The 26,993-nt window shown below is 34.4% G+C and overlaps 1 protein-coding gene across 6 annotated transcripts; it reads left to right on the forward strand.

Moving 5' to 3' along the window:
- The first annotated feature begins 447 nt into the window (after positions 1-447).
- Positions 448-26,867, forward strand: LOC111054729 (autophagy-related protein 101). 6 transcript variants are annotated; one of them, XM_022341824.2, is made up of 4 exons: positions 448-483; positions 642-762; positions 2,877-2,979; positions 4,143-6,869. In XM_022341824.2, the coding sequence occupies exons 3-4, from the start codon at positions 2,885-2,887 to the stop codon at positions 4,714-4,716; spliced, it is 669 nt and encodes a 222-aa protein (XP_022197516.1). In that variant the 5' UTR covers positions 448-483; positions 642-762; positions 2,877-2,884; the 3' UTR covers positions 4,717-6,869. The 6 variants fall into 6 exon arrangements, 2 of the variants coding, with proteins under 2 accessions (XP_022197516.1, XP_039292206.1); XR_005572261.1 differs by lacking the exons at positions 448-483; positions 4,143-6,869 and adding exons at positions 21,849-21,991; positions 26,678-26,867 and having other exon boundaries at positions 490-762; XR_005572262.1 differs by lacking the exons at positions 448-483; positions 2,877-2,979; positions 4,143-6,869 and adding exons at positions 21,849-21,991; positions 26,678-26,867 and having other exon boundaries at positions 490-762.
- The last annotated feature ends 126 nt before the right edge of the window (positions 26,868-26,993 follow it).

Here is a 26,993-nt window from a genome sequence, read left to right on the forward strand (position 1 = left end):
ATATCTATTTAGGAATATCAACGGAAATTTAAAAATAAATAGTTTTAGCCTGCAGAATTTTTCGTTGATATTCCTAAATTGAAAAATTTTCGATTTATTTAAAATTGAAAAATATAATTTATTTTTTATTGGAAAATATCTATTTAGGAATATCAACGGAAATTTAAAAATAAATAGTTTTAGCCTGCAGAATACAAGGTTAGAAAAGAGTATAAGATAAGAAGTTTTATCACCCAGCTTGGGAAAAAGAAGTGACCGATAATAACTTATATCTAACCGATATCGTTTTTGTCCGTAGCTAGAAATAACCTAAAAACACCATGAATCTGAAAGTTTTCCATACGATGCGTGACGTCACTGTTGTGACGTCAAGATGTGTGGATTTGGCAGTAGATGTTGGCTTCAGAGGCTAGACTTCCCAGCGTGTCTATTCTATAACTGGTCTAAGGTCACAACACAAGACAAGTTAAGGCTGTGGTTAAGGTTAGTTGTTTTGTTTACTTTTATAAAAAAATGATCTGTGCAGCAAAATACAATATTTTTAACAATGAAAAGTTTTAAACTTTCAAGTCTTGCTTTAAAATATTATAAGAGCAATGAACTACCCATTCAAAAAATGAAAAATTTAATTTTGTTTACAGGTCAGAGTAAAATTGTGATAGTAAGGTACGGTATAAGCACATAATAGGTACCAAATTTGCCCTCTACGTACGGTACGGTAGGCCTACCGTAAAAACTGCGCTCCATATACTCCATTATAAGGTAAGAAAATATTATTAACTTGGATGCGTTCAATATTCAAATATTGAATTTTCAGTTTATTGATTATTAAAGGTCCACTATATTATTAAGACATTTTTATGCTTTCAAAGCTGGGTACCTAAAACCTTTAATTAACCTTTTTGAAGCCTAATGATTTTCTGAACTACGTAGATTATTTAAATCATATTGGAATACTTGATTATTTTTGATAACCCTTCTATTTTGTGACAAAATAATTTTATTAGAAAATTGATTGTTGTAACATGCATAGTAACTTTTAAACAACAATTAGCCTATTGTCCAATTATCGAACAATTGAAATGTTGAGTGAGAGGTTATTCTTACTTGTACTTACATACTTGTATACTTAGGGTCATGAAAGAACTGTTGTTTTCAGATAGGTTGTATAAAAATCAACTTGTTAAATACAGTACAATAAAATGAATGAACTGCATGGTTATTTGTTTTTTTTAGATGTTAGATTCCCAAAGAGATTCTGCAATTAACTCTCCAAGTTGTAACTCCCCGAGTAGCCTCTCCAGGAGTTTGCTTTTTATAATAGTCTAAACCTACGAGTCCAGTTCATCCTGTACTTTCCTATTATGAAAGCTGTTAAAAAAATCATAAGAATCTAATGTACCAAAAAGGGTTCCAGCCAGTTTGCTTTAGGGTATAAGTTTGGTGGTGTTTTTCCTATTGTATTCTTGTAGGCTGTATTACACATTTTTCTTTATATAGCTGGGTATTATGACATATTTTCCATGTATTATGGAACTTTCCTTAAACAGTCACTAATCTGCAATCACATTTGAGAAAACAAGTACCTTGGAGATCGGCCTGAAATTTTCTGGATCACTATAACATCTCTCTTCTTGCTTACTGATTACTGGCCATGTTCTAGCTTTTTGCAATATTCATGAAACCTTACTTCCCATCAACAGGTGTAATGACCATATTATCTACAGTCATTACATATATTTGTGTGCCATGTTTGTGCGAGCAAATTTTGGAATATTCAATACAAGGAGGGACTTCTATGGTCACAACACTAGAACTAGAGGTCTTACAGATGTGCCATACACCCATACTGCTGTTTGTCAAAGACCCGTGACGCATTTCCTACATTGTCCTTGCGGATCTTCAATAAACCTGGCCTTGCGAATCTTCAAATGCCTCAGTATTTGTAAAGGTCGAACATACCAGTATTCAACTCAATACTCAAATGTTGGCTTAGAAAAAATCATTTTATTCCATTCAGGAATATTTTCTTGATGACTTGGTTGGCCTTGTTTAATCCATGCTGCCATCTCGATAGTTAAAATGTGAAAAGTAATAAATATTATAACTCTTGACGCAACCCATCCGGCCTTGCTGGTATTAGTAGAGGAAGGCAATTCATGTATACTCCGTGCAAATTTACTTCAGACTTGGATGATTTAGCGGCGCAGTTGTCAATTTGTCGATTAGAGTCAGTCGAGTCTGTAATTGCAGAGAGGAAACTTCCTAAGTTTTACATGAGCGCTTGAATACTCACTGGAAATTAGAGAACGCTGGCCAATATACAACGGCAACATAGCCATCCGTTGTATCCCTGCCGCTGTATGCCTTCTTTACTGCGCATGTCCATCCCAAGTCAGAAGTTAATTTGTATGGAGTATAGGTAAGGAGTATCCAATAAGGCTTGGTGCACATTTGCGATACTAGCGCTTTTATGTGTAGAACGATTCCCTGGCGTCAGTTAATTTCACTCCGGTGCACACTTGGGCATATTGACAGTGACTCTCTGCAGAGTGACAACATAATGCAGACCTCGCGATTTTTCAAATATTAGTTCTATAACTGATTCCTAGAACAATAATCGATTGTGTGCATACACTTGTATTCTTGGATATTAACTACTAGTCGCAAGGGTCTAATTAAAAACTTGGCAAACTGAAAACTTGAAGAATTGAAAATAGGCCTATAACCATCCTTGGTAAATTAAGAATCTAAAAGCAAATTTTCAAGTTAATCAGTCGAGTAGTTCAGACGTGATTATGAATTTCCTATCCCGTACGTGTATAAGCCAGTTCTTTCCTTTATAATATATATTTATATTTATTTTTTCTTTTTAGGTTGAATAATGAATGCAAACCAAGAAAAAATTGATTTACAAGTTTGTGGCAATCAGCTCACGGAGGCTGTTTGCAGTATTTTCCATACAATTCTGCTTAACAGGTCCAGTATTTTATAAAGCATGATTATACCCTTGCTTAGCACGCAATTTTATCCAATACAGCTAGATTCGCACACATCAGTGTCAGTGAACAGTGAAAATATAATTCCCACAAGTTCTAATTGCACTATTCCCACTCAGCCTGGTTGAGAGAGGATGAATAATACCATTGGAACTGTATGTTTAATTGTATTCGTCATTTGTTAACTGTAATTATTTTTAATTGTGTTGGGAATTGTATTTTTAGTGTAACTGTTGTATGAGAATCCAGCTTGAGAAGTATTTATTTATACGCTACTATGATAATGTCATTTCTGCATTATTAGTTAATTTTTGGCTTCTTCGATCGGTTTATTTAATTTATTATATTTATCCCAATTAAGTTCAGAAGAAAAAAAATCATTCATTACAATTTTGTTTTTCTGAGTCGCGCATTGCTCTCGGCAGGGGCGTAACAGCTTTCGCTAGTAACAATAATGTTGTCGAGTAATATGTGTTTGGTGGGAATGTCTATGAATGGAAGGGGGCTTGACACCCTTGACTTTGCTGAAGATAATGACATTTTACACAGTAATTATTCAAAAACTAAAAGGAAAGCTGTAATTCGGGCTTCGAGATGCATAAATTATTTATATTAGAGAATTCAATTTTCCTTTTTTCCCATAACATTTTTCTTGAAACTCGAGCGACATATCTTGACTACAAATCAAAATGGTCACAAATGTACAAACTCAGTCCTCCCTTCTCTTCTGATAGAATGAACCAAAAACATTTTATAGCTATTCAAGAAATATAAATTAGAACCAATATATTACATGTTTGAGGGAGAACAATTTCTGACTGATTTGGTGAATACTTGTCTATATAATCTTATTGCACTAGTCGTGCGATTCTTAAGGTCTGAGTAATTATAAGATAATCTATTTGATTCTGTAGTAGAAATATTCAAGACAAGAAGCTATTCTATTCTATTTCAAGCTCATAGAATAAAACAAATCAAGGAGTTCATATCAGCTCGATCAGTGTTATTACTGATTTTATTAATGATTTAATTACCGCCTCATGGCCTCAATGGCTATTAATATTAATGTTTTGAAATGAGAATTATATTCAAATGTAATTCTTGGTACTCTAAACAAATTAAATTTATTATTTTATTGAACAGATCGGTTGGAAAATTTAGCTTCAACGAGGATGGGACGAAATCAGTGGGAACAGTCGGCTACAGAGACGTGGATTGCAACTTTGTTGACTTGACATATGTAGCGTGTTCGTCAGATGTTCTGGACGAACATATCCGCGCACCAATTCGCGAGTTCTCCGAACAACTGAGAAGTTGCGATGCCACGTCAAGTAAACCTAATGGCCAAATATCACTGCAGTTCTATCAGAAACGAAAATCCCGTTGGAAATCAACAGCTGCTGTTCCATGGGAGATCTGGAACCTTGACGTGGAACTTATCAAAGTGAACAATCAGTTTGAAGTAGAGAGGAATCGTGAAGAAATCGGCCAGGTGTTGTCGGAAAAACTTTTTATCGTGATAGAAGCACTTGACAAGCACATTTATATCCCGGATAATGTAAGTTCGGACAATCTTGACACAATCTTTGAAACTTCATTTCCGGACATTCAGCCGTACCTTTTTGAAATTATGTACGTTACACCCAACAGCAATACATTTTTTAATAACACTAAGCAACAGATATTCAATTTCCTACACAAATCAGTATTTTTGTAAAGACGTTTGCAAGACTTCCAAATTATTTGTGAATCACATCAAAATTTCATCTTCTAAGTAGAAGAAAATACTCGTAAATAAAATTGAGAAGTGCAAGTATAAAAGTAAACGACGGTACAAATTTTCCTAGCAATTGACAAATACTCATTATCAATTACTGCTTTTGTGTTTCATTATAATATACGAGGTGTGGTTATAAAATAACCTGATTATGCTGCTAAACATTTTGTTTTGAATTAGTTCCATAAGGTAGGTTTACACTCTGAACACCCGCCAAGTCTACCGATAGATAACCATATGCTGTTCCTGGATAGTTAAGCCACTACCATCTAAATTTACAAATTTGTAAATCTAGGTGGTAGTGGTTAAGTTCGATCCTGATAATGAGTGGGACAAGGAAGCAAGTCAGGATGTCTTCAGCTTGGCTTTTTGCTTTGGCGGACCGTTGCTCCCTGTGTTGGCTAGTTAGTTGGCGATTGATAGGAACATTACTCTCGGTTCACTCTTCTGGTCGGTTGCTTGGTGTGACAAAGTTGAGATGCCTGAAAGATAGTGAGTCTTGGTATGACTGGCCTAGCTGCAGCTAGTAGGTTTCTCATGAGGGGATAGGAAGGTCATGTTACAGTTCAACAAGTGCTTCAAAAGGGTAACAGTGGTCGCAGTCTGGAGACCACTCCCACAGGATAAAGATTTAAAGAGTATGAGCATAGCAGTGAAAGGACTGATATGATAGGATAGGAGAAAAATTTATTAGGAAAGAGAATGCTAACACACATCATCTTATATAGCCAATGGCTATGCTAAGAAGTAGTTAAGATGTAAGGGGATATTGCCTGTGAAGGCTTACGTTCACATATTGCGCAGTGTGTACTTTTCTGATGATGATGTGTTTACTGATAGTCATGCATTTTTTTAGCATTTCAGCTTGTTACAAATCCCCTTGGTGACACCCCATTCCTTGTAAGGGGTGGAGGGTATAAGAAGAGGAGTTTTCCAACCCCTGTGGCACCACCTTGAAAGGTGTGATACAGTCTGCCAATTGTTGGCATCACCTTTATAGATGTGAGCCATGAACACTACCTTGGGTCACTGATTGTTCCCAAAATTGTCCTCTCAAATTACAACTTACTTAGTTTTCCTGTGAGCCGTTCTTATTTCCTGGAGGAGACAACCTGTCCACTATTCCTTCTTCTTTGTGCTAACTTTGTTTGCAGCGAATTGGTTTGCTTAGAAAGACAGGTGGAAAGGCTTCCATTTATACACTAGTTGTTGGAAACAACTTATTCCACAAGTTGGAAACCATCTTGAACGGCTGTCTCTATAGGCTATAACACCAAGTTGTCATCACAACTTTACATACCTATTTGGTACAGTGATTTTAATCGCTTATCATATGTTATTTTTCTGATGGTGTAGTTAGCTCCATGGTGTGTGTCATTCCCCCCTTCCCTTCCTAAAGAGCTCTTTTTGGTGCTTCATTTGTGTAAAGTTTTCAATTTGCCATTGAAGTGTTCCAGTAATTCTTGACACTCAATGTCTTCTTTGGTATCCCTGGTTCTTTGGTTTTGATTAGTTGAGATGGATCCTAGGTTTTTGCGAATGTTTAATCTCTCAACTGCTTTGCACACTCCAATTGGTTTAAGATCAGAGGATCACTATAGAGCTGACAATTGCAAATGGACGTCCATTGATTTAAAACACCACAATATATCGGTTTCCAGGTTTTGATCTTGGGAGAAACCAATTAGGTCACTTTTGATGGTTTCCAATGAGTGATATGCATTCCATGTGTCCCCCATCTGTCAATACAGGACATATTATGTTCTGGACGAATTATCATAAAATGTTCTGGACGCAGAATATATCTGCACTTCACGAGATCTCTGAATAACTCAGAACTGGTGATGCCACATTAAGTAAATTCGATGGCCAAATCTCACAGCAATTCGACCAGAAACGAAAATCCTGTTGTAAATCAACAGCAGCTCTTTCATGGGAGATCTGGAACCTTGAGGTAGAACTCATCAAACTGAAGTTAACTTCTATTATTATTATTATTTTTGAAGGGACGGATTCAAGGATCCAAAGATTCAAAGAACCTCACACGTCAACCGAAGCTTATTGTGTTCCCAAGTAGTATGTTAGTTAGGCAAACCAATACCTGTGTCCTTTACAAGAACCAGGAGTTTTTCCCTATTCCAACATCCCATTCATCACCTGGTTGCTTGTCGCAATCCAGTGTTATATGCTTGGCAGTCTCTTCAGACTGATTGGATCCTCGTGACTCAGCCTCTTGACTAACATTTGTGCCTGGAGTTTCACACATCTCTGGGTTTTTTTTCTTTTTGCCCCTCAAAAACTTTTCAGGGTCAAAAGCCTAACCCCTCTCCCAAGAAGTTTTGCGCGAATGGCTGTCCTTCTTTGAGCAGTGGTCTGAGAAGCTCATCCTTCCTCTCCAGTTGCGATGATGTGATTGAGCTTACATGTCGTGATCAGTAGAAGCCTTCTCAATGCTGATAGCCTCTACATAAGAGTGCAACGGAACCTCCTGTGTTCCTGATGCACTCATTTCAGATTAAGGAACCTGCCCTGATGGAGCAGATCCCGTGGGTTTGGAGGCAAGGCAACTTCTGGAGTTGCCTTGGAGTTTGGTTTGTTCATGGGGTTCCCACGAACAGCCAGGGAAGTGGAGTCAACCCAGACAGAGCCCCGCATGTCCAGGCAAGGCTTAATACTACAGGATGGCGCCTGGTATCCTGCAGGCACCGTTAGAGGCAACATATAAAAGTACCACCCATCAGCACGGTCCACATCACACCTTGGGTTGGCCTAAGAAGCAGTAAGAATATGTAATATGACCAAGGAAGGCCGACAGATAGAAAAAGAAATAAAGAATGGCACAAAACCAAGTCAATGGAAAAGTGTCATTCTAGAAATGAAAAGTTCCAAAGCATATTAAGAAGGAGAAGAAAGGTTTTGGAAGAAGGGCTTTGGAAAGGGGGTCCTTTTTAGTGGCCTCCTAAGACAAGCAGGGATACTGTGGGTGTATTATGGTTTTCAAACAATTCTTGAGTACGATGTTCGACTCAAAGCTCCCCCAACCCACAAGAAGTTAAATTAAAGAAGCATTTGACAGGGCACAATTATCATCCATATAATGTCAATTAAGAAAATTTTGACACGATTTTTGAAATTTCACACCCAAACATTCAGCCTTACCTTCTTGATAAATGTAAAGTTTTTGGAAATGTTAATCTTATTTGCTTTGCACACTCCAATTGGTTTTAGATCAGAGGATCACTATGGTGCTGTAAATTGCAAATGGACATATCTTGATTAAAAACGTCACAATATATCGGTTTTCAGGTTTTGATCTCGGGAGTAAACTGATTAGGTCCCTATTGATGGCTTCTAATGAGAGATATGCGTTCCATGGGTCCCCCCATTTCTCAATACAGCATTCTCTTGAGGCACTCTTCATACCACCGTACATGATATTCAGATCAATTTTTATACATATTAGTTTCATTAGATAAATATAAGTTTGAGTATTGCTTTTTTCAAATTGCTTGTGAAATTTGGTGCTCACTTTTGTTACACCTTTTAAAAATAATTTGCGACCACGACTAGACTAATTCCCCTAAAGACATGGTAGATGTCTCACTCGAAAGAAAAGAGAAGGTTTCTGTTTTGGTCCGCGACCATTAGTGGCTCTCATTTGGGGCATGTTCACTTCTTCTGTGAGACTATCAGTCCGGTTACTTTATAGCCACACCTCGTAATGTGATTGTTGAATCTCGTAGCCCAATGAAAGCAGTGTGAGAAGTTAATTTTTAATATAGAAGATTTTCTTGTTTGTGCAGTGCGTGAAAGCACTGCTAGATTTTGCCACTGGGTGACAAAGATTGGCCTTGGCACAGATTGGTTCGATCAGTTTCAGTCGTAGTCTTTCTATTGTAAGATATTGCGAATCGAATTTTACCTTATGTTAATATTATCAAGAAGATTTAGTTTATACGTTTCCAGATGCTTCAGTGTCAAATAAATCCACATTGTTTTAATTATACAATACAGGGACCGGCATATTAATCTGACGATTTTGTAGTATTGTTTTGTTGGCACCACTGTCATTGAAAATGCGGGAATGTTGTACATCGAGGGGTCTATTCTTGCCATTTTAGTAGCCAGTATGTCGTGGTCATACTGTCGGTCATCACATGTCGTTTGTGATGTTTGATTGAAGCTTATTTTAAAAATAATGACTCCGTTATTTCAACACAGCGTTCATTTCGCAGACTTTCAATAATTTAAATCGACATACGCCTGTTCCCAATAGGAATACGATCTTGTTGTGGGTAAAGAATTTTAGGAACACGTCTGCTTTAAAAACGAAACCAACAGGACGAAAACGGACTGTGAGAAAGCCTGAAAACATTAATGCGGTAAGAGTAGCTGTTACACGGTCTCCACGACGTTCAGCAGAGAAACATGATGTTGGCTAGCCATTTCTGATCGAAGTGTACGACGAATTCTTCATTCCGACTTGAAATTCCATCCGTATAAGATAATGTTAGTACAAAAACTTAATGCAAATGATTGGGCACATCGCAAAGCCGCTTGCGAGATCGTTCTCGAAAATGTCCACCAGGATGACGTTATTCTTTCAAGGGACGAAGCACATTTTCATTTGTCGGGATTTGTGAATAAACAAAATTACCGTTATTGGGCAGTCAATAATCCACAGAACTAAAGGAAGTCATTCAACGAGAAATCAAAGCAATTCTACAAGTGATGATTGAGCGAGCAATGGCAAAATTTAGAATTAGGTTAAGCGAGTGTGTGAAAAGTAACTTAACAGACACAATTTGGATGACATAATCTTCAAATAAAAACACTTTTTGAGTAATCTATGTAATTCACTGTAAATTGAAAAATGTGATCTTTAATTTGATATATTACGTGTTTTAATTGTACAAAACACACTTTAATTATTATCCCTCAAAAATCGTCAGGTTTTTATGCCGGACCCGGTATGTAGCTCTAGCATGAATGACCAATTCATTTACATACGAGTATAAATGTTGGTCAAATGTTTTAACTCGAGAACATCTGCGGGTTTATGGGCCTATCCGTACTAAATGTTAACTTTGTAAATTGTGTATGAACTAATATTATTTAAAGAATGTATACATCCAATATTTCAAAATAGGTTCCATTACTTTTCGATCACTCTATATATCCCGTACCCGGGCAAGATGTTCTTCTCGAGCCACTCCCATGGTCCTGATGGGCACATTAAGCCGTTTGTCTCGGCTGCCTAAAAACAGACCCTGAAATTGATCAGATGCTACCTGAAAACCTGAGTCAGCCAGGCTATACGATATAGTATGCATATCAGGACATAATATCCTGGATATTACTATCTTTGCATAATAATATTACTCTTTATTAAGTCTACATAACTTTAGTTTTATAATGTAACTTATGTAACTGCAACCTGGATTTACTGTGTATAAAAATCATATCTCAACTTTTAATAGATATTCATGTAGTGATAAAAGAGCTAGCAATGAAGTAAGTTCTTTGCTGAAAATGTTTTGGAGTTTGAGATTCACTCTACTCTGTCTTGATTATTACAATAAGCATCAATTTTATTCACAATTAATGCTGACAGTATAAAGTGAATTTCACTGTATAAATAGTTTAGTTGTTTGATAATAACTAACTTAGACTCTATTATCATAAATACAAATGTTAGTTGAATTAAATTACAAAATTATCGATTCAATCACTTTCAAATAACAGTAATTTTATTGCTAAATACAATGGGTAGATGTACAGCCACAGAATATACAGAATGGAAACTTGTAATCAATCGCCTATCTAACCAATGCTTTTTAGATGACGCCAATACTAAACACGTCACGTGACCTTGGGAAGTTCCAATCCTGGTCTTCTGATTGGCTCGTGGCAGTGAACGAGATCAATTGACCCGGATCATTGAAGTGATACCATCAATACTATTACAATGCGGCGCTTCCTAACAAGATGGCGGATTTTGGCGTCAGGATATAGCCAAGTTTCCGTACTGTATGTATACTGTGGTACAGCTACCTATTTCGAAATAGGTTCCGTTACTTTTCGATCACTCTATATATCTCCGCCCGGGCAAGATATTTTTCTCGATCCACTCCTGTGTTTCGGATGGACAATTGAGCCGTTCGTTCCGGCTGCCTAGAAAGAGACCCGGTTTTATTTGCAACAGGCCCAGGGATATACTCCGAAAGCTGGATAGTTCAATAGTAAAAGCTAGAGGTAACTAGTCTGCCCTACTCTATCTATCTAAAAGCTAGAGGTAACTATTTGTTTTTGGATAAACATCTCACTCTGGTCATTACTCTGGTCAGTGCTTTTTAATAATTGTTTGGTTCGTCTATCTTCTTGCTATCTTTTCCAAAATACTATGTATAAATGGTCAACCAATCTTCATTTGTAGAGAAAAAAATACGTTTCAAAAACTCAATTTCAAAATAATCAGTGACAAACGACACAATCGAATTAGTTATTTGTGCAACTAGTGCGCAAAGTGTCAGTTTGCTGCACCGAAAGAAACGTTTACGCCCGAGCCGTAGGCGAGGGCGGAATGGTTTGTTGAGTGCAGCAGAGGAACTTTGCGCACGTATTTCACATTAAGTTTTTCCTACAGTTACCATTGAATATAAAAAGTGGGTAATTATTACCCATAATTCGTTGCACCTCTGCTCACTATAGCAGCCACAGCAGTCACTGTTACCAACTTCATTTTGATTTTGCTGCACTGTTGCTCCATATAACCTACTAAGTATTTTGCGTTGCCATGTTGCAAATCTGGAGTGCAGAAAAATTTTTCCCGCACTAGAGCGGAAAAGTGATTCTTTGCGTTCTGTAATCAGTGCAGCAATGGCCACTTTTCAACGTAACTGTAGGAAAAAAGCAATAAATTATTAGGATCTTAATATATATATTCATTGGCTGACGAATTTTGTAAAAATGTTGAAAGAATAGGTTAAAATTGGAATTTAATTGTGTTTAATGTGGGTACTGTCAAACATAGAAAAAACTCTATATGAAGAGTTTTTGTAGGTCCTGCTCGAGTCCAAACTAAGAACTCGCTAAAGCTCAATAAATATAGCAAAAATATATTTTGTAAATTTGTCCTGAAAAATTTTGTTAATCTAGTTGCTTTTTAGACCTTGATTAGAATGATTCCGAGATTCCTCATTGTTTGATGTGTGCTAATTTTATTTTCCACTGCTGAAACATGTGCAATTTTTGTTTGGTCCTATTATTATTATCATTATTATTATTATTAGTCCAAAATTTCATTTGTACATAATTATAATATGATTTGGCAATTTTGTAGCTAATGTACACCAATAACACTCGTCAAATACAAACGAATAATTATTGTGTAATATTAATATATTTTAAGAATCTTCTTATGTCTGTATTTAGTTTGTTCTATGACAAGTTGATATTTTGGTGATGTAAATAGCGCATCAACCAAAGATAAGATTTTAAACTTTCTATGAAAGATGCTGTGAATAAGTGTAGTTAGAATCCACTTCAAAGTGCAGTTTGATTGTTCAAGGAAGAATATTAGTGAGTGAAACGGCTACTGCCTCAGTTGCATTGCTAAATTATTAATTCATTTTATTCTATCATTTGTTGAGTTTGTCAGTTAAATGTACTTATATTATTTATGTTAGTTAAATGTACTTATATTATTTATTGAATTCAATTACAGTGCTTAAAAATGGATAAAAATCCACACACTACGAATGTAAAATCTTGATTTCATTTCAAATTTAATAAAATGTAAGCTAGGATTCACCTTTGTAGAAATTAATGAACAAATTGCCAATTTTGTAATTTGATCTGTGATATATAAATGACTGTTATGTTTTAAGAGTCTAATAAAAGTTTATTTATGCTATCACTCGTATTCTTTAATATGTTCAACAACCCTCATAGCTAGATTCGGAATTAACAGAAGTTTCTTAATGATTTCAAGCGTGGCCATCTACAGCCATGTTTCATACCGATATACACATGTAGTTTTGTGAGTAAAATTGCAAGAACTTGTCAGATGACCAAACATCACAAGAAAGTATCAGTGACAACTGAAAGCTCCGTTGTTTAATAGCTATGTGACAAGCTTCTAGTACCGAAAAAGATACGCCCTTGATGAGCAGGAATGACGCATTAAACTGGATTCGTACATATTAGTATCAGTGAGTCGTCTCAGTGGAAAAACTATTCCCATGAATTCTAATGCGACTATTTCCACTGAACCTGGCCGAGCCAGTATGAATACTCCCATTAGAACTCATTCAAGTGTATATATATATTTTCACTGTGTCGATCACTTTCACTGATATGTGGTAGCTTCATTGCAGATTTTGACATACAATTATAAGGTTTACACACTTTTTACTTTTGTCACCTGGTCATATGGGACATATATATGATTCATATATTTATCTCATATTGATCAGGATTTTAGAGTTTTATTTTACGAAAAGTTTAATGAACGGTGTTTCTGCCTTTGAACAGTTTTTTCATCGACAGAAAGGTTGTTTATTTCACTTGTTATCAAAATTATTGTAGTTTCTCTTTTGTTTTTCATAAACAAACGTGCTCGGCTTGTGCGACTGATAAAAATATGTATTTGAAATGGCTTCATGTTTGGCATTGACTGAGTTATATATTAATACCCAAAATTTTTACGGGGTGGTGTGTGAGCTCGTTCGTTAGGACTGAGAGTAAAAGTCCGGCTGTTCTGGTGAAGGGGATAGATTTTGTTCTTGTTTTATAATACAGTTTTCCTGTCACAGTTCGGGCAGTTTAAAGAGAATTGTATTATTGAATAAGAAGGGATCTGAACCCACTTCATTAGATCAGTTTTTTTTTTGTTTATTTTTCATTAATAATTAACGTCGCGATTAACCAGTGGATGCCAAATTGGGGGCCATTATCATAAAGGTAGGTGACTACTGAGTCATTGTTTTAATTTTTCCATAACCACAACAAATTTAATCTTCACTAGCAGCCAAGCGAGTAGCCCTTGAAATATTTATCTATTTATTGTTATTTCATAATTTATAATTATAATTCTAATTTTTTTGTACTAATAATTTATTGTTTTGTTTTAATTATCAAACCAGTACGATCATTTCTTGTTTTCATTTCCCCACCTTTACATACTCGGTGTAGGCACATATTGCTACATATTTGGGTGGAGGTTTATCCTGCCGTCTACATATTGTTTACATAATTGGTGGAGGCTCGAAGGTTTTTTTTAATCCAGCTTTTAAAATTTGGACTTTTTCGGTTACCTCAGTGAAGATTCAATTTTTGTGGTTGCATTTTTCATTATTAAATAATTATATGTTTTTATTTCAGTGAAATTATGGGTGAAGTAGTTGAGTTTAAACCTTACGGGGCTCTAGAAACAGTTAGTAGGATGAATTTCGAGGATTTATTGAATTTGTGGAACAATAATTGATTACTAATAATGGATTTTAACGGATGGAGAATGATGATTATAATTGAACAGATTAATTTTGAGATTCACGATATTGGAAGATTTACGATTATTATTGATTTTGAGATTTTGAATTGCAAAAGCTATGACAATTGAAGATTTTGTACGATTGCAAGATTTATTATCAATTCTTATTAGAAAGAATTAGATATTTATGATGAGATAAGAAATTAATGATTATTAAGATATGATTGAATAGGATAAATTTATTATTATTGGAGAGATATCGATATTTGAGATATGGAGAATTTATGATTATTGAAACCAGATTAATTGGAAATTTATTATTTATTATTGAATAGAATTGGATTGGAACAGATTAACAATGGAAAAACTTAGACCGTTACTATTACCGAAATTTTTTGATGGAAAAGATGAAGAATTTGACATTGATGATTTTTTCAACTATTTTGAAAAGGTTGCCTTAGCGAACGGTTGGGATGAAAAAGATAATTTATTATACTTGCGGTTTTGTTTGAAAGGAAGTGCTGAGAAATATTTTGACGTTATTGAGAATGATTTGACTCGACAGGACAAATTTGAATATATGCCAGTGAAAGAAAAATTGGTTAATTTCTATCGATCTCCTCTCAAATTGTGGAAACTAGAAAAGGAATTAGGTACTTGTAGCATGGAATTTGAAGAAGATGGTAGAGATTTTGTAGCACGAGTCTTATCCCTATGTAGAAAAGTAGATTCGAATATGCATGAATCTCGGATTATCAGGATAATTTTAAGAGGTTTGTCTTCAAATATATTTGAAAGAATTATAATGTTATCAAATAGTACTATTGTAGAATTGTATAAAATATTGAGAAATATGAATTATCATGTCAGTATTTGAATGAGTGGAAATTTGGACAGGTGCAAGTAATTAATGATATTATGGAACCAGAATTTGAAGAACTATTGGAAATCGGAAATGAGTTTGAAAATGAGAATTGTTTAGAAAATGCTATTATCTGTGATGATTTTGATTCTTGTAATTATTATGTTTCAAATGAAGTGGATGTATATTGTCATGTTAGTAACTTCGAGATTGAAAATGGGTTGGATGAAGTTCTTATTTCTAATGATTGTGATTTGAATGAGGAAGATATAATTTACAAAGAGGATAAAGATAGGGAAATGATTAAGGAAGAGTTATCAGATTTATCGGAAAGTGATTTGGATTTCTCTTTTACGATTGATAACAGGCCGTTTGAACATTTTGTGAACTCTGGTATGCGTAATGATTGTGAATCTAGAGGAGTCAAGATGCATCAGAATGTTAGTCTCGTGAATAATAGGACTAATAGAAAAAGAAGACGTAAGAAATGTAAAGTTTGTGGTAAACATAATCATTTTACGCGGAATTGTTTTTACAACGTTAATTATGCTTATCGGGTTTATAAAAGGATGCATAGAATTTGTGAAAAAGAAGGCTATGATATTAGAGTGTGTTCTTTTGATGGCAGAAAGTTTTCGGAAAATGCTAGACGTAAGAAAGCATATTTTACTGATAGGACACAGGAGTTTAGTACTAGGCATATTGATGAAAATGTTTTAGACGGCGGTCCATCAATATTGATAATTCAAGGAATGAATTAGGAGGTTGTATAGTCACTGAATCAGGTTCTACTTTGGAAGGTGTTAGGCACAATGGGATATATGTTAGAAGAAACTATTCTATTACTGATGATAAGAAATATTCAATCTCCATAAACACGAGATTGATCTTGTAGATATTAAAATTAATTATAGCCAGAAATGTGGATCAGCAAATAATGGTGTTGAACGAAATATTACTGACTCATGTTCAGAGTTGAAAAGTGATGTAGATAATAAAAGTTTTGTTAACAAGATGAATGAATCAATTATTGATAAACAAGAACCAGGCCATGGAAATAGTATATTACAGAAAAAATGTGAATCAGCGATTTGTGTAAACGGTGAAGGTAAAAATACAGAGTCAGATTTGAATTATTGTAATTTTCTAAAAGATATGAAGAATAATAGAATTGAAACTGATGGAATTTTTGTTAATGGGAGTTCGGCAGAGAAATATGATGACATAATTTTGAATAGTTTGGAAAGCGTGTCCCAGTTAAGCGTTAATAGCGATGAAATATTTATTGAAACAATAATTCTGGAGAGGTTTGAAAAACGAACTCAGACTCAGCAGACTCAGCGAAAGTATTACATGAGACAATATTGCTAGTAGAACGAGGCCTTTTAGCTGATTTGCAGTTGTCATTCAATGAAGAACGCTGAACTGTTTGGACTAATACATCAATCGATGTCAGATAAATGAAAATAATCATTGTCCGATATGAAGAATGATTAATATTATGATATGTGGAAATATTATGAGCTAAAAAGAATAATGATTAGAGTAGAATAAGATAATTAGAATAGAATTTTTATTAGATTTTGATATTTTTACTAATAATGAACTTTTCAATTTTGGGATTTTATGATTTTTTTTCACTGAGCTTGTAGGTAGTGATAATTTCAATCGTTTATGTCCAATAAATTTTTCGATTAGGGCAGTAGTTTTCGAGTTAGGTATTTTCAATAATTTTCAAAAATTTCTCTTTGGGGTTTTGTGATTTTTTTCTTCATATAAAGTTTGTTTTAGTATTTTGAAACATATTCTGGGAATTCAATGTAATTCACCGAACGAATCTGTTGTGAAGGAAGTTTTTCAAACGACGATTTTGATAGCGTTCGATATTGATTGATTTCTACTAAATTTTTGCTCTACTGGCTGCTGTTATGGCTTTTAACTTTTTAGCTATGGTTTTTAACTTTATTCTGTGCATATTTAGGCATCAAGTTGTATGTGTGTAAATTATCTGCTGTAACGGTAGCACAACCCAAGATACATATAATCGATAGTTAGGAGTTATATAGTTACTTTTTGATGGATTAACTGTTTTATTGTTTTTTTTTTCTTGACTATAATTATAGTTATGAGTCATAATGTACTTATAAAGTTTTTTTTTTTTCTCGATTTTTATTGCAGCTTTTGAAGTAGTTCAATGTTGATTCACAAATAAATTATTGTCAATTGAGATTTTCTTTTCATAATAAGTTGAATATTCATGTATATTAATGTGTATAATATTGAAAGTTAGTTTCATATATAATCAATGTTATTGTGCAGCATAGTTTCGTTTTGAATTTGATTTGAATGTTGTAATTTAGTTTGAGTAACCTACCTTTCTATGTAAATGTTTGATTTCAATGTATAGTAGCATTATCAAGTCAATCAGGCACACGTTTGTTTCCCGAGTATATTATTTTGTTTAATCATATTTTTTTTTTTTTTTTGTTCCCCTCTTGACTACAGACTCAGGGACGAGTCTTTCAGCGGGATGGGTGATGTGTCACCTGGTCATATGGGACATATATATGATTCATATATTTATCTCATATTGATCAGGATTTTAGAGTTTTATTTTACGAAAAGTTTAATGAACGGTGTTTCTGCCTTTGAACAGTTTTTTCATCGACAGAAAGGTTGTTTATTTCACTTGTTATCAAAATTATTGTAGTTTCTCTTTTGTTTTTCATAAACAAACGTGCTCGGCTTGTGCGACTGATAAAAATATGTATTTGAAATGGCTTCATGTTTGGCATTGACTGAGTTATATATTAATACCCAAAATTTTACGGGTGGTGTGTGAGCTCGTTCGTTAGGACTGAGAGTAAAAGTCCGGCTGTTCTGGTGAAGGGGATAGATTTTGTTCTGTTTTATAATACAGTTTTCCTGTCACAGTTCGGGCAGTTTAAAGAGAATTGTATTATTGAATAAGAAGGGATCTGAACCACTTCATTAGATCAGTTTTTTTTTTGTTTATTTTTCATTAATAATTAACGTCGCGATTACCAGTGGATGCCAAATTGGGGGCCATTATCATAAAGGTAGGTGACTACTGAGTCATTGTTTTAATTTTTCCATAACACAACAAATTTAATCTTCACTAGCAGCCAAGCGAGTAGCCCTTGAAATATTTATCTATTTATTGTTATTTTATAATTTCTATTTATAATTCTAATTTTTTTGTACTAATAATTTATTGTTTTGTTTTAATTATCAAACCAGTACGATCATTTCTTGTTTTCATTTCCCCACCTTTACATACTCGGTGTAGGCACATATTGCTACATATTTGGGTGGAGGTTTATCCTGCCGTCTACATATTGTTTACACTTTCCTTGCCCTATTACCATAGTTAAGGAAAATATTGCTTTCCGAAAAAAATTAAGGTACCCCAATTTCTAATTTTCTATACGTTTCAAAGTCCCCTGAGTCCAAAAAAGTAGTTTTTACTTTCCTAGCCCTACTACCATAGGTAAGGAAAGTATTGCTTTCCAAAAAAAATTAAGGTACCCCAATTTCAAGTTTTCTATACGTTTCAAGGTCCCCTGAGTCCAAAAACATGATTTTTGGGTGTTGGTCTGTGTGTGTGTATGTGTGGTGTGTGTTTTAAACTTAAGGTCCTTATACCATGAGACCCGACAATAAGAAATTCAATAAAATTCAATTCAAGATGGCGGAAAAAATGGCGGATAATTACTAAAAACCATGTTTTTCACGATTTTCTCAAAACGGCTCTAACAATTTTCTTAAATTTATACCATGGAAGCTAGGATTCACCTTTGTAGAAATTAATGAACAAATTGCCAATTTTGTAATTTGATCTGTGATATATAAATGACTGTTATGTTTTAAGAGTCTAATAAAAGTTTATTTATGCTATCACTCGTATTCTTTAATATGTTCAACAACCCTCATAGCTAGATTCGGAATTAACAGAAGTTTCTTAATGATTTCAAGCGTGGCCATCTACAGCCATGTTTCATACCGATATACACATGTAGTTTTGTGAGTAAAATTGCAAGAACTTGTCAGATGACCAAGCATCACAAGAAAGTATCAGTGACAACTGAAAGCTCCGTTGTTTAATAGCTATGTGACAAGCTTCTAGTACCGAAAAAGATACGCCCTTGATGAGCAGGAATGACGCATTAAACTGGATTCGTACATATTAGTATCAGTGAGTCCGTCTCAGTGGAAAAACTATTCCCATGAATTCTACTGCGACTATTTCCACTGAACCTGGCCGAGCCAGTATGAATACTCCCATTAGAACTCATAGAAGTATATATATTTTCACTGTGTCGATCACTTTTACTGATATGTGGTAGCTTCATTGCAGATTTTGACATACAATTATAAGGTTTACACACTTTTTACTTTCCTTGCCCTATTACCATAGTTAAGGAAAATATTGCTTTCCGAAAAAAATTAAGGTACCCCAATTTATAATTTTCTATACGTTTCAAGGTCCCCTGAGTCCAAAAAAGTGGTTTTTGGGTATTGGTCCGTATGTGTGTGTGTATGAGTGTATGTGCGTCTGTGTACATATCTCATCTTCCAATTAACGGAATGACTTGAAATTTGGAACTTAAGGTCCTTACGATATAAGTATTCGACACGAACAATTTCGATCTGATGCAATTCAAGATGGCGGCTTAAATGGCGAAAATGTTGTCAAAAACAGGGTTTTTTTGCGATTTTCTTGAAAACGGCTTCAACGATTTTGATCAAATTCATACCTAAAATAGTCATTGATAAGCTCTATCAACTGCCACAAGTCCCACATCTGTAAAAATTTCAGGAGCTCCGCACAATCTATGCAAAGTTTGATTTTAGATTCCCAATTATCGGGCTTCAGATACAATTTAAACAAAAAATTTCAAGTGGAAAAGATTGAGCATAAAAATCTCTACAATTAATGTCCAGTAACATTTTCACCTAAAATTGAAAATAAACTCGAAGTTCAAGAAAATAAGATTATTCAATTTGCAAACTGTTGGCAAGTGTTGATTCTATTAAATCATTCACTATGAAGAGATAGCAGACTTCATGTGTCTGCAGCGGTGATGTCCTGTTACCAGCTGGCTTAGATCTTTGATTAGTAGACTTGAGAGGCGCTAACTAGCGTCAGGTGATCAATTTTCATAAAGGCAAGGAAAGTTGTGTGAGTGCGCCACACCAGATTTTTGGGTATTTGTCTGTATGTATGTGTGTGTATATGAGTGTATGTGCGTCTGTGTACACGATATATCATCTCCCAATTAACGGAATGACTTGAAATTCGGAACTTGAGGTCCTTACACTATAAGTATCCGACACGAAAAATTTCAATCAAATGCAATTCAAGATGGCGGCAAAAATGGCGAAAATGTTGTCAAAAACAGGGTTTTTCGCGATTTTCTTGAAAACGGCTCCAACGATTTTGATCAAATTTATACCTAAAATAGTCATTGATAAGTTCTATCAACTGTCACAAGTCACATATCTGTAAAAATTTCAGGAGCTCAGCCCCATCTATGCAAAGTTTGATTTAAGATTCCCAATTATCAGGCTTCAGATACAATTAAAACAAAAAATTCCAAGTGGAAAAGATTAAGCTTGAAAATCTCTACAATTAATGTTCAGTAACATTTTCACCTAAAATCTAAAATAAGCTCGAAATTTGAGAAAATGTTATTTTTTCAATTGCAAACTGTTGGCAACTGTTGATTCTATTGAATCATTCAATTGCTATGAAGAGATAGCAGACTTCGTGTGTCTCCAGCGTTATTGTCCTGTCACCAGCTGGCTTGGATCTTTGAATAGTAGACTTGAGATGCGCCTGAACACTAGCTTCAGGTGACAAAAATTTTCATAACGGCAAGGAAAGTTGTGTGAGTGCGCCACACCAGATTTTTGATTGTGTAGTGCATTCAATTTCAATTTATCTGAAAAAGGATGGAAATGAGTCGGTGAATTTTGTTGTCCAACGAACTTCATCAAGGTTTGAAGAATACGGTACGTGTACAATACAAAATTGGCTTAATCACTTCCGGGATAGGAGATTCACGAATATCCATAAATACCTCTTCTTCTTCTTCTTCTATCTTCTCATTCTTCTTCTTCTTCTTCTTGACACATCATCACGTCTGAACTACTGAACTTATATTAACTTGAAATTTTGCATATTGATTATTGAGTTATTGATTATAGGCTATTTTCAGTTCGACAAGTTGACAATTCGTGAGTTTCCAGTTTCTTATACAGTAGCTTGTTGTATTTTTATTGTTATCATAATAGTCTATCCCAATCATTCATAGTTAAGAATGATATTTTAACCTATGTATCAATGTATAAATAAATAATTCAACGGTTTTATCTTCTATCTTTTCATTCTTCTGCTTCTTCTTCCTGTTCTTCTTCTCCTTCGCATTATTCTTCAGATTTCTATGAATGTTAGCACATATGTTTTGGAAGCGGTGTATTTTGTTGATAGTAAATCTCCCTTTCCTGTAGGAGATATCACAGATAGAATTCTGATGAACTCATTAGTTATTATAAGAATATTTATGATATTTTGAGGAGATTTATACGATATTATTCTGATTAGCGATTTCAACAACATTCTGTATGATTATTTTTTTCTCATACCTCTTCTATCCAATCCATTATGTTATCTAATATTTTTTGAAATGATAGATTACCTATTTGAGTTGCAGTGGAGCAGTGGGCTTTGGCATACAACTGCCATGTTGTGCTTCCCGGCCACCAATACACCTTCACCAATTCGCCTTCCTCACCAACGCCAAACTATCAAATATCCATTTGTGACGTATCGGAAGGTAAGCTTTCACAATTTTGAAACGTTAATAGAACACAATTTATACGTATCACCATTTGTAACCAATGTTGTATTTTTTTTTTTAAATATTGGGGCTCCACCACTTCCCAGTTGGGAAGAAAAGTTACAAAGGAGATACATAGTAAAGATGGTAGAGCAGATATTTTTTACATAAAAAGAAGAAATCATTCTATGAAATAAAAAATTTATTGGTTTACAATATTTAAAATAAATTAATTTAAAATGTATCAATTAATAGTTATATAATGTAGGCTATGAAGAAAAGGAAATCATATTATTATCGAACAAGTCTTAATTATCCTATATAAAAAGATATTTCTATTTATTTCAAATTGATTAATTTTTTAAATCTATTTATTTAATATTATGAGGATTTTCCTCTTAGTTAAAATTCTCTACGTTTTACTTATTATTTTAAAATTCCTATGAAAAAGAAAAACTACATGACATTATAACTACTAAAAAATTGATGAATTAATTGGGTAAGATACCAATCCCCTTCGTGATGACCATCTTGTCAGCTTTGGCTGGAAGGTGAGGTCTAGAGGAAGTTCCAGGTCCTGGCCAGTCAGAGTCTTTGGGTGTTCGGAGGAGCGGCACAAGAAAGACTGGCTCGAAAAAATGGAAAAAGTGGGAAAATCTAATATGAAAATGCCGGCTGGTGGAGAGACTGGAAAGTTCCACCTCTCTGGAGCTCTGCGATTTTTCATTCAGTCAGCGCAATTTAGCTTTCTGGTGATCCTGATTTTATTATTGGAAATTGAAAAGGAAAATAAATGGAAATTTTTATGTGCTTGAGGAGCTGTCAAAACCCATGGTTTATGACACATTCATCCAAATATCTATGTATCCGAATCTCGATATATAGGTACTAATATGGATAATATTAGCAGAGAATAGCTTCACTTTATAGTCGTGTTGTGTGTGATATTTTGGTAATTTTCCAAGATTAAGACAGTAAAATAGAAGTTGTCAACCACTGACAACCACAAAGTGGTTGAACTTATTATTTAGGGCCGGTTTCCGAGCTCGGGATTTAGCTAAGTTCTAGACTTTAACTGGCTTTAAACTCTGGAGTCAGAAAATTGGCTTTCCGAGTCAGAGCGTTAACGTAGTTGAGGACTTAAATAGACTCTGTAGTTTAGAGATCACGTTAGACCCTGGAGTTTATAATTTCGCTTTATGAGTAAAGGGCTTATAAGTCCAGGACTTGAAATAGATTCTCGCCTCTTTCCGAGTCAAGGATTTATTAAAAATCGTTAAGTCCAGAACTTAGAACAGCGTAATTTTAAACCCTCGACTGGGGTAGGGTTTAAATTTAAGTTCTAGACTTAACTGAGCAATAATTCAGTTATTGTTTTGGAGTAGATGGAAAGCCAAATAGCTGTCATGGAATACCTAAATTATTTAGATCTAAATTCATAATTTATAGTTTGCAAGTTTATTTTGCCATAAAATTGTATCAGAATTATGCGTGAAAAACTAACCTTATTTTACGAATGTGACATAACCTAAAAATGGTCAAGAAAAATAATACAAGGATTGGCTTGGAATTTATATTCCAATCTGAATGTTATTAATCAATGTCATATTCAACATATTAATACAACAATAATAAATTATTATTCCAGTTTTTTTTCAAAACAAATACGTTTTCAAACTTAATAGTCTAATGAAATTTTCATTCCAAAATCACTGGTTAGGATCAATGATCATTAATAGCATAAAGTTAATTAAAATTGTTTATTCATTCATCTTTCATAAGGTTAGGTTTTGCTTTGAATAGGCCTACAAAGAAATCGAAACTTATTTCCACAAAATAGTTTGGAGAGCATGTTCATTTGAATTATCCCGCTGCAATCAGCTGTTTTCGTTTTGCTATAATGCCAACAATATAACAGCAAAATATTGTGAATTTCCCTCATGCTAACTACATTAAAGTCTTGGACTCAAATAGTCGAGAACTTTATAGACCCCGGAGTTTAGAAGATAAAATAGTGACTCAGAAAGTCGATTCAGACCCGAGAGCTTATTTCAGTCCTGGACTCTGTAAATCCAGAACTTATAGATCTCGAGCTCGGAAACCGCCCCTAAAAGTTCCATTAGGTTAGTTGACAATGACAATTTCAATTTGTCTGAAAAAAGATGGAAATGAGTCGGTGAATTTTTTTGTCCAACGAACTTGATCTGTTAATAGGTTTGAAGAATACGTGTTCAAAATTTGAAGCTGATTGATCAAACCTTATAAAGTTATTTTCGAACATACAAATACGTAAACCCACACCTTTTGACCTTGACCTCAAGTCAAAAGTAAAAACTTGCTAACGCTCATTCAATTATAAGGAGATTACATTTTACAACACCAGATTTTCCCCGGTGCAAAGCACGGGTTACCTGCTAGTCTATAATCTATGATATGGTAATAAAGGAAAAAATTGGCTTATACATGTCCGGGATAGAAAATTCACGAATGACACATCATCACGTCTGAACTACCTACTGAACTTATTAACTTGAAATTTTGCATATAGATTATTGAATTACCGAGGATGATTATAGTCTATTTTCAGTTCTTCAAGATTTCAGTATGTCAAGTTTTCAGTTTGACAAGTTGACAATTCGTCATTTTCCAGTTTGTTATATTTTTTGTATTCAGTATCAATTTTATTATCGCAATTCAACGGTTTTATCTTCTATCTGGAGTGATCCGTGGTCTAGTGGATAGAGAGCTTGCGTAGCAGCATAGAGATCCCGGGTTCGAACCCACTCACAACCGAAAGTTTTTTAACCAGATCACTCCCGTGTTATCGGAGATTCTTATTCTTCTATTTATATTTTCTCTTCCTTCTTCTACTATGCTATTTCTGAGGAAGGAGTTGGCTTATGCATATGCACGGGATGCGAAATACATGTTTGACACATCATCGCGTCTAAACTACTGAACTGATCAACTTGAAATTTTGCATAAAGATTCTTAATCTACCGAGGATGGTTATAGGCATATTTTTATTTTTGTTAAGATGAGATCCATGCGCTTGCTACTTCCGCTGTAAGGGTGATCACTAAGAGCCGAGCTTATTTATGATTTCGATAATCGCTTCTAGGTACGGTAATTCAGAAACAACCTGAAGGTCACTTATCTCTAATCACCAATTCCATTATCCACACACAAGCCTGGAGCTCTTGCGGACGTCATCCTCAGCAGAAACACATTTTTCATGGCTGAGTAGAAATTAATTGAATGAATTCAAGTAGAATCGTTCAAGCTGATTCTTTATTAGCAATCATCTAGACTTGTTTACATTATAGAATATTGTGAATTTGTAGAAGAGGAAAAGTTGACTATAACCTCTTTTCCATCGCACTATTCCAATGATAAAATGTAATCTTTGTCAGTACATTTATTAACGCCATATATCGGCCATTTCTGAGCCCGAATTTATCATAGTAAGAAGTGATGAAAATACACTGGAAATAGAAAAATCACAAAAATTAACCCGTTTTCGTAATATCTATGTTCGGTGTAAGGGAGCATATTCAAATAGGGTCTACTATCTTATTCCTTGTGAACAGTGAATAATGTTATTCAACATTTGATTGTGGAATGAGACTATTTTACTTGCTGAGGGTGATGCCCACATAAGCGAGCAAAGCGAACCTGCTGGCGAGTCAATTATCAAGTACCTAGTAGAAAAACAGTACCTATAAGAAATTGACATGATGGAAATTTTGTGGTAATCAATTCAAATTATAATGTAATTGGTAAAAATATGAAAAAATGTACATGATATTAATTTTATTCCACTTTTTGAACTATTTTCAACGACACTACAGTCTAATTTTTGAATATTAGTTATTAAAACTATTACTCAAATTTGGAGCGCTTTCGGATTTTTTAAATCCGACAACACTCCAGTGTTGAAATAGTTATTTGTGCAACTAGTGCGCAAAGTGACAGTTTGCTGCACCGAAAGAAACGTTTACGCCCGAGCCGTAGGCGAGGGCAGAATGGTTTCTTGAGTGCAGCAGAGGAACTTTGCGCACGTATTTCACATTAAGTTTTTCCTACAGTTACCATTGAATATGAAAAGTGGGTAATTATGGGTAAAATTGCCTGAAATGCATCAAATGTTTTTCTGTGTAATTTTATTATTGATAAAAACCTTAATACTAAAATCCTAAAGTCCTCGTTGTCCTTGGTTATAATATATAATGAATAATAATTAGCGCGTTGTGCTTGGTTGCACCTCTGCTCACTATAGCAGCCACAGCAGTCACTGTTACCAACTTCATTTTGATTTTGCTGCACTGTTGCTCCATATAACCTACTAAGTATTTTGCGTTGCCATGTTGCAAATCTGGAGTGCAGAAAAATTTTTCCCGCACTAGAGCGGAAAAGTGATTCTTTGCGTTCTGTAATCAGTGCAGCAATGGCCACTTTTCAACGTAACTGTAGGAAAATGGATTAAAAATATCCGAAAGCGCTCCAAATTTGAGTAATAGTTTTGATAACTAATATTCAAAAATTAGACTGTAGTGTCGTTGAGAATAGTTCAAAAAAACGGATATTACTTGCAGTTCGTCATGGATAGTGAACTAGATGAGTATTAATTTTATGTTAATTTATTAAAATTCAATTTACATGGAGCTTTTCGGTATTTTTCAGATTTCTGAGGGAACACAGTGACTGGACGGTTAGGAATCACTCCTCAAGTCTTGTGTGGAAACTCTATTCACACTGTGGAAAATTGACGATTTTATCTCGATTCTCCATCGGAGTGAAGATAATAAATACTACATATTGTGATAACAAAAGGTGCAGAGTGATTTTTAATAAATTTTTATTACATTTTGAATGTTTGATATCGTTTGTGATGGATAGCGTTCCAGACCCGGATGGAAATGGCCATATTACAATCAACTTCATACTAATTATAAACATTTACAAACTTTTACTGTTGGAGGTCATATTTGTGATGCTT

Source organism: Nilaparvata lugens, chromosome 10, assembly GCF_014356525.2.
Source record: "Nilaparvata lugens isolate BPH chromosome 10, ASM1435652v1, whole genome shotgun sequence".
Lineage (NCBI taxonomy): Eukaryota > Metazoa > Arthropoda > Insecta > Hemiptera > Delphacidae > Nilaparvata > Nilaparvata lugens.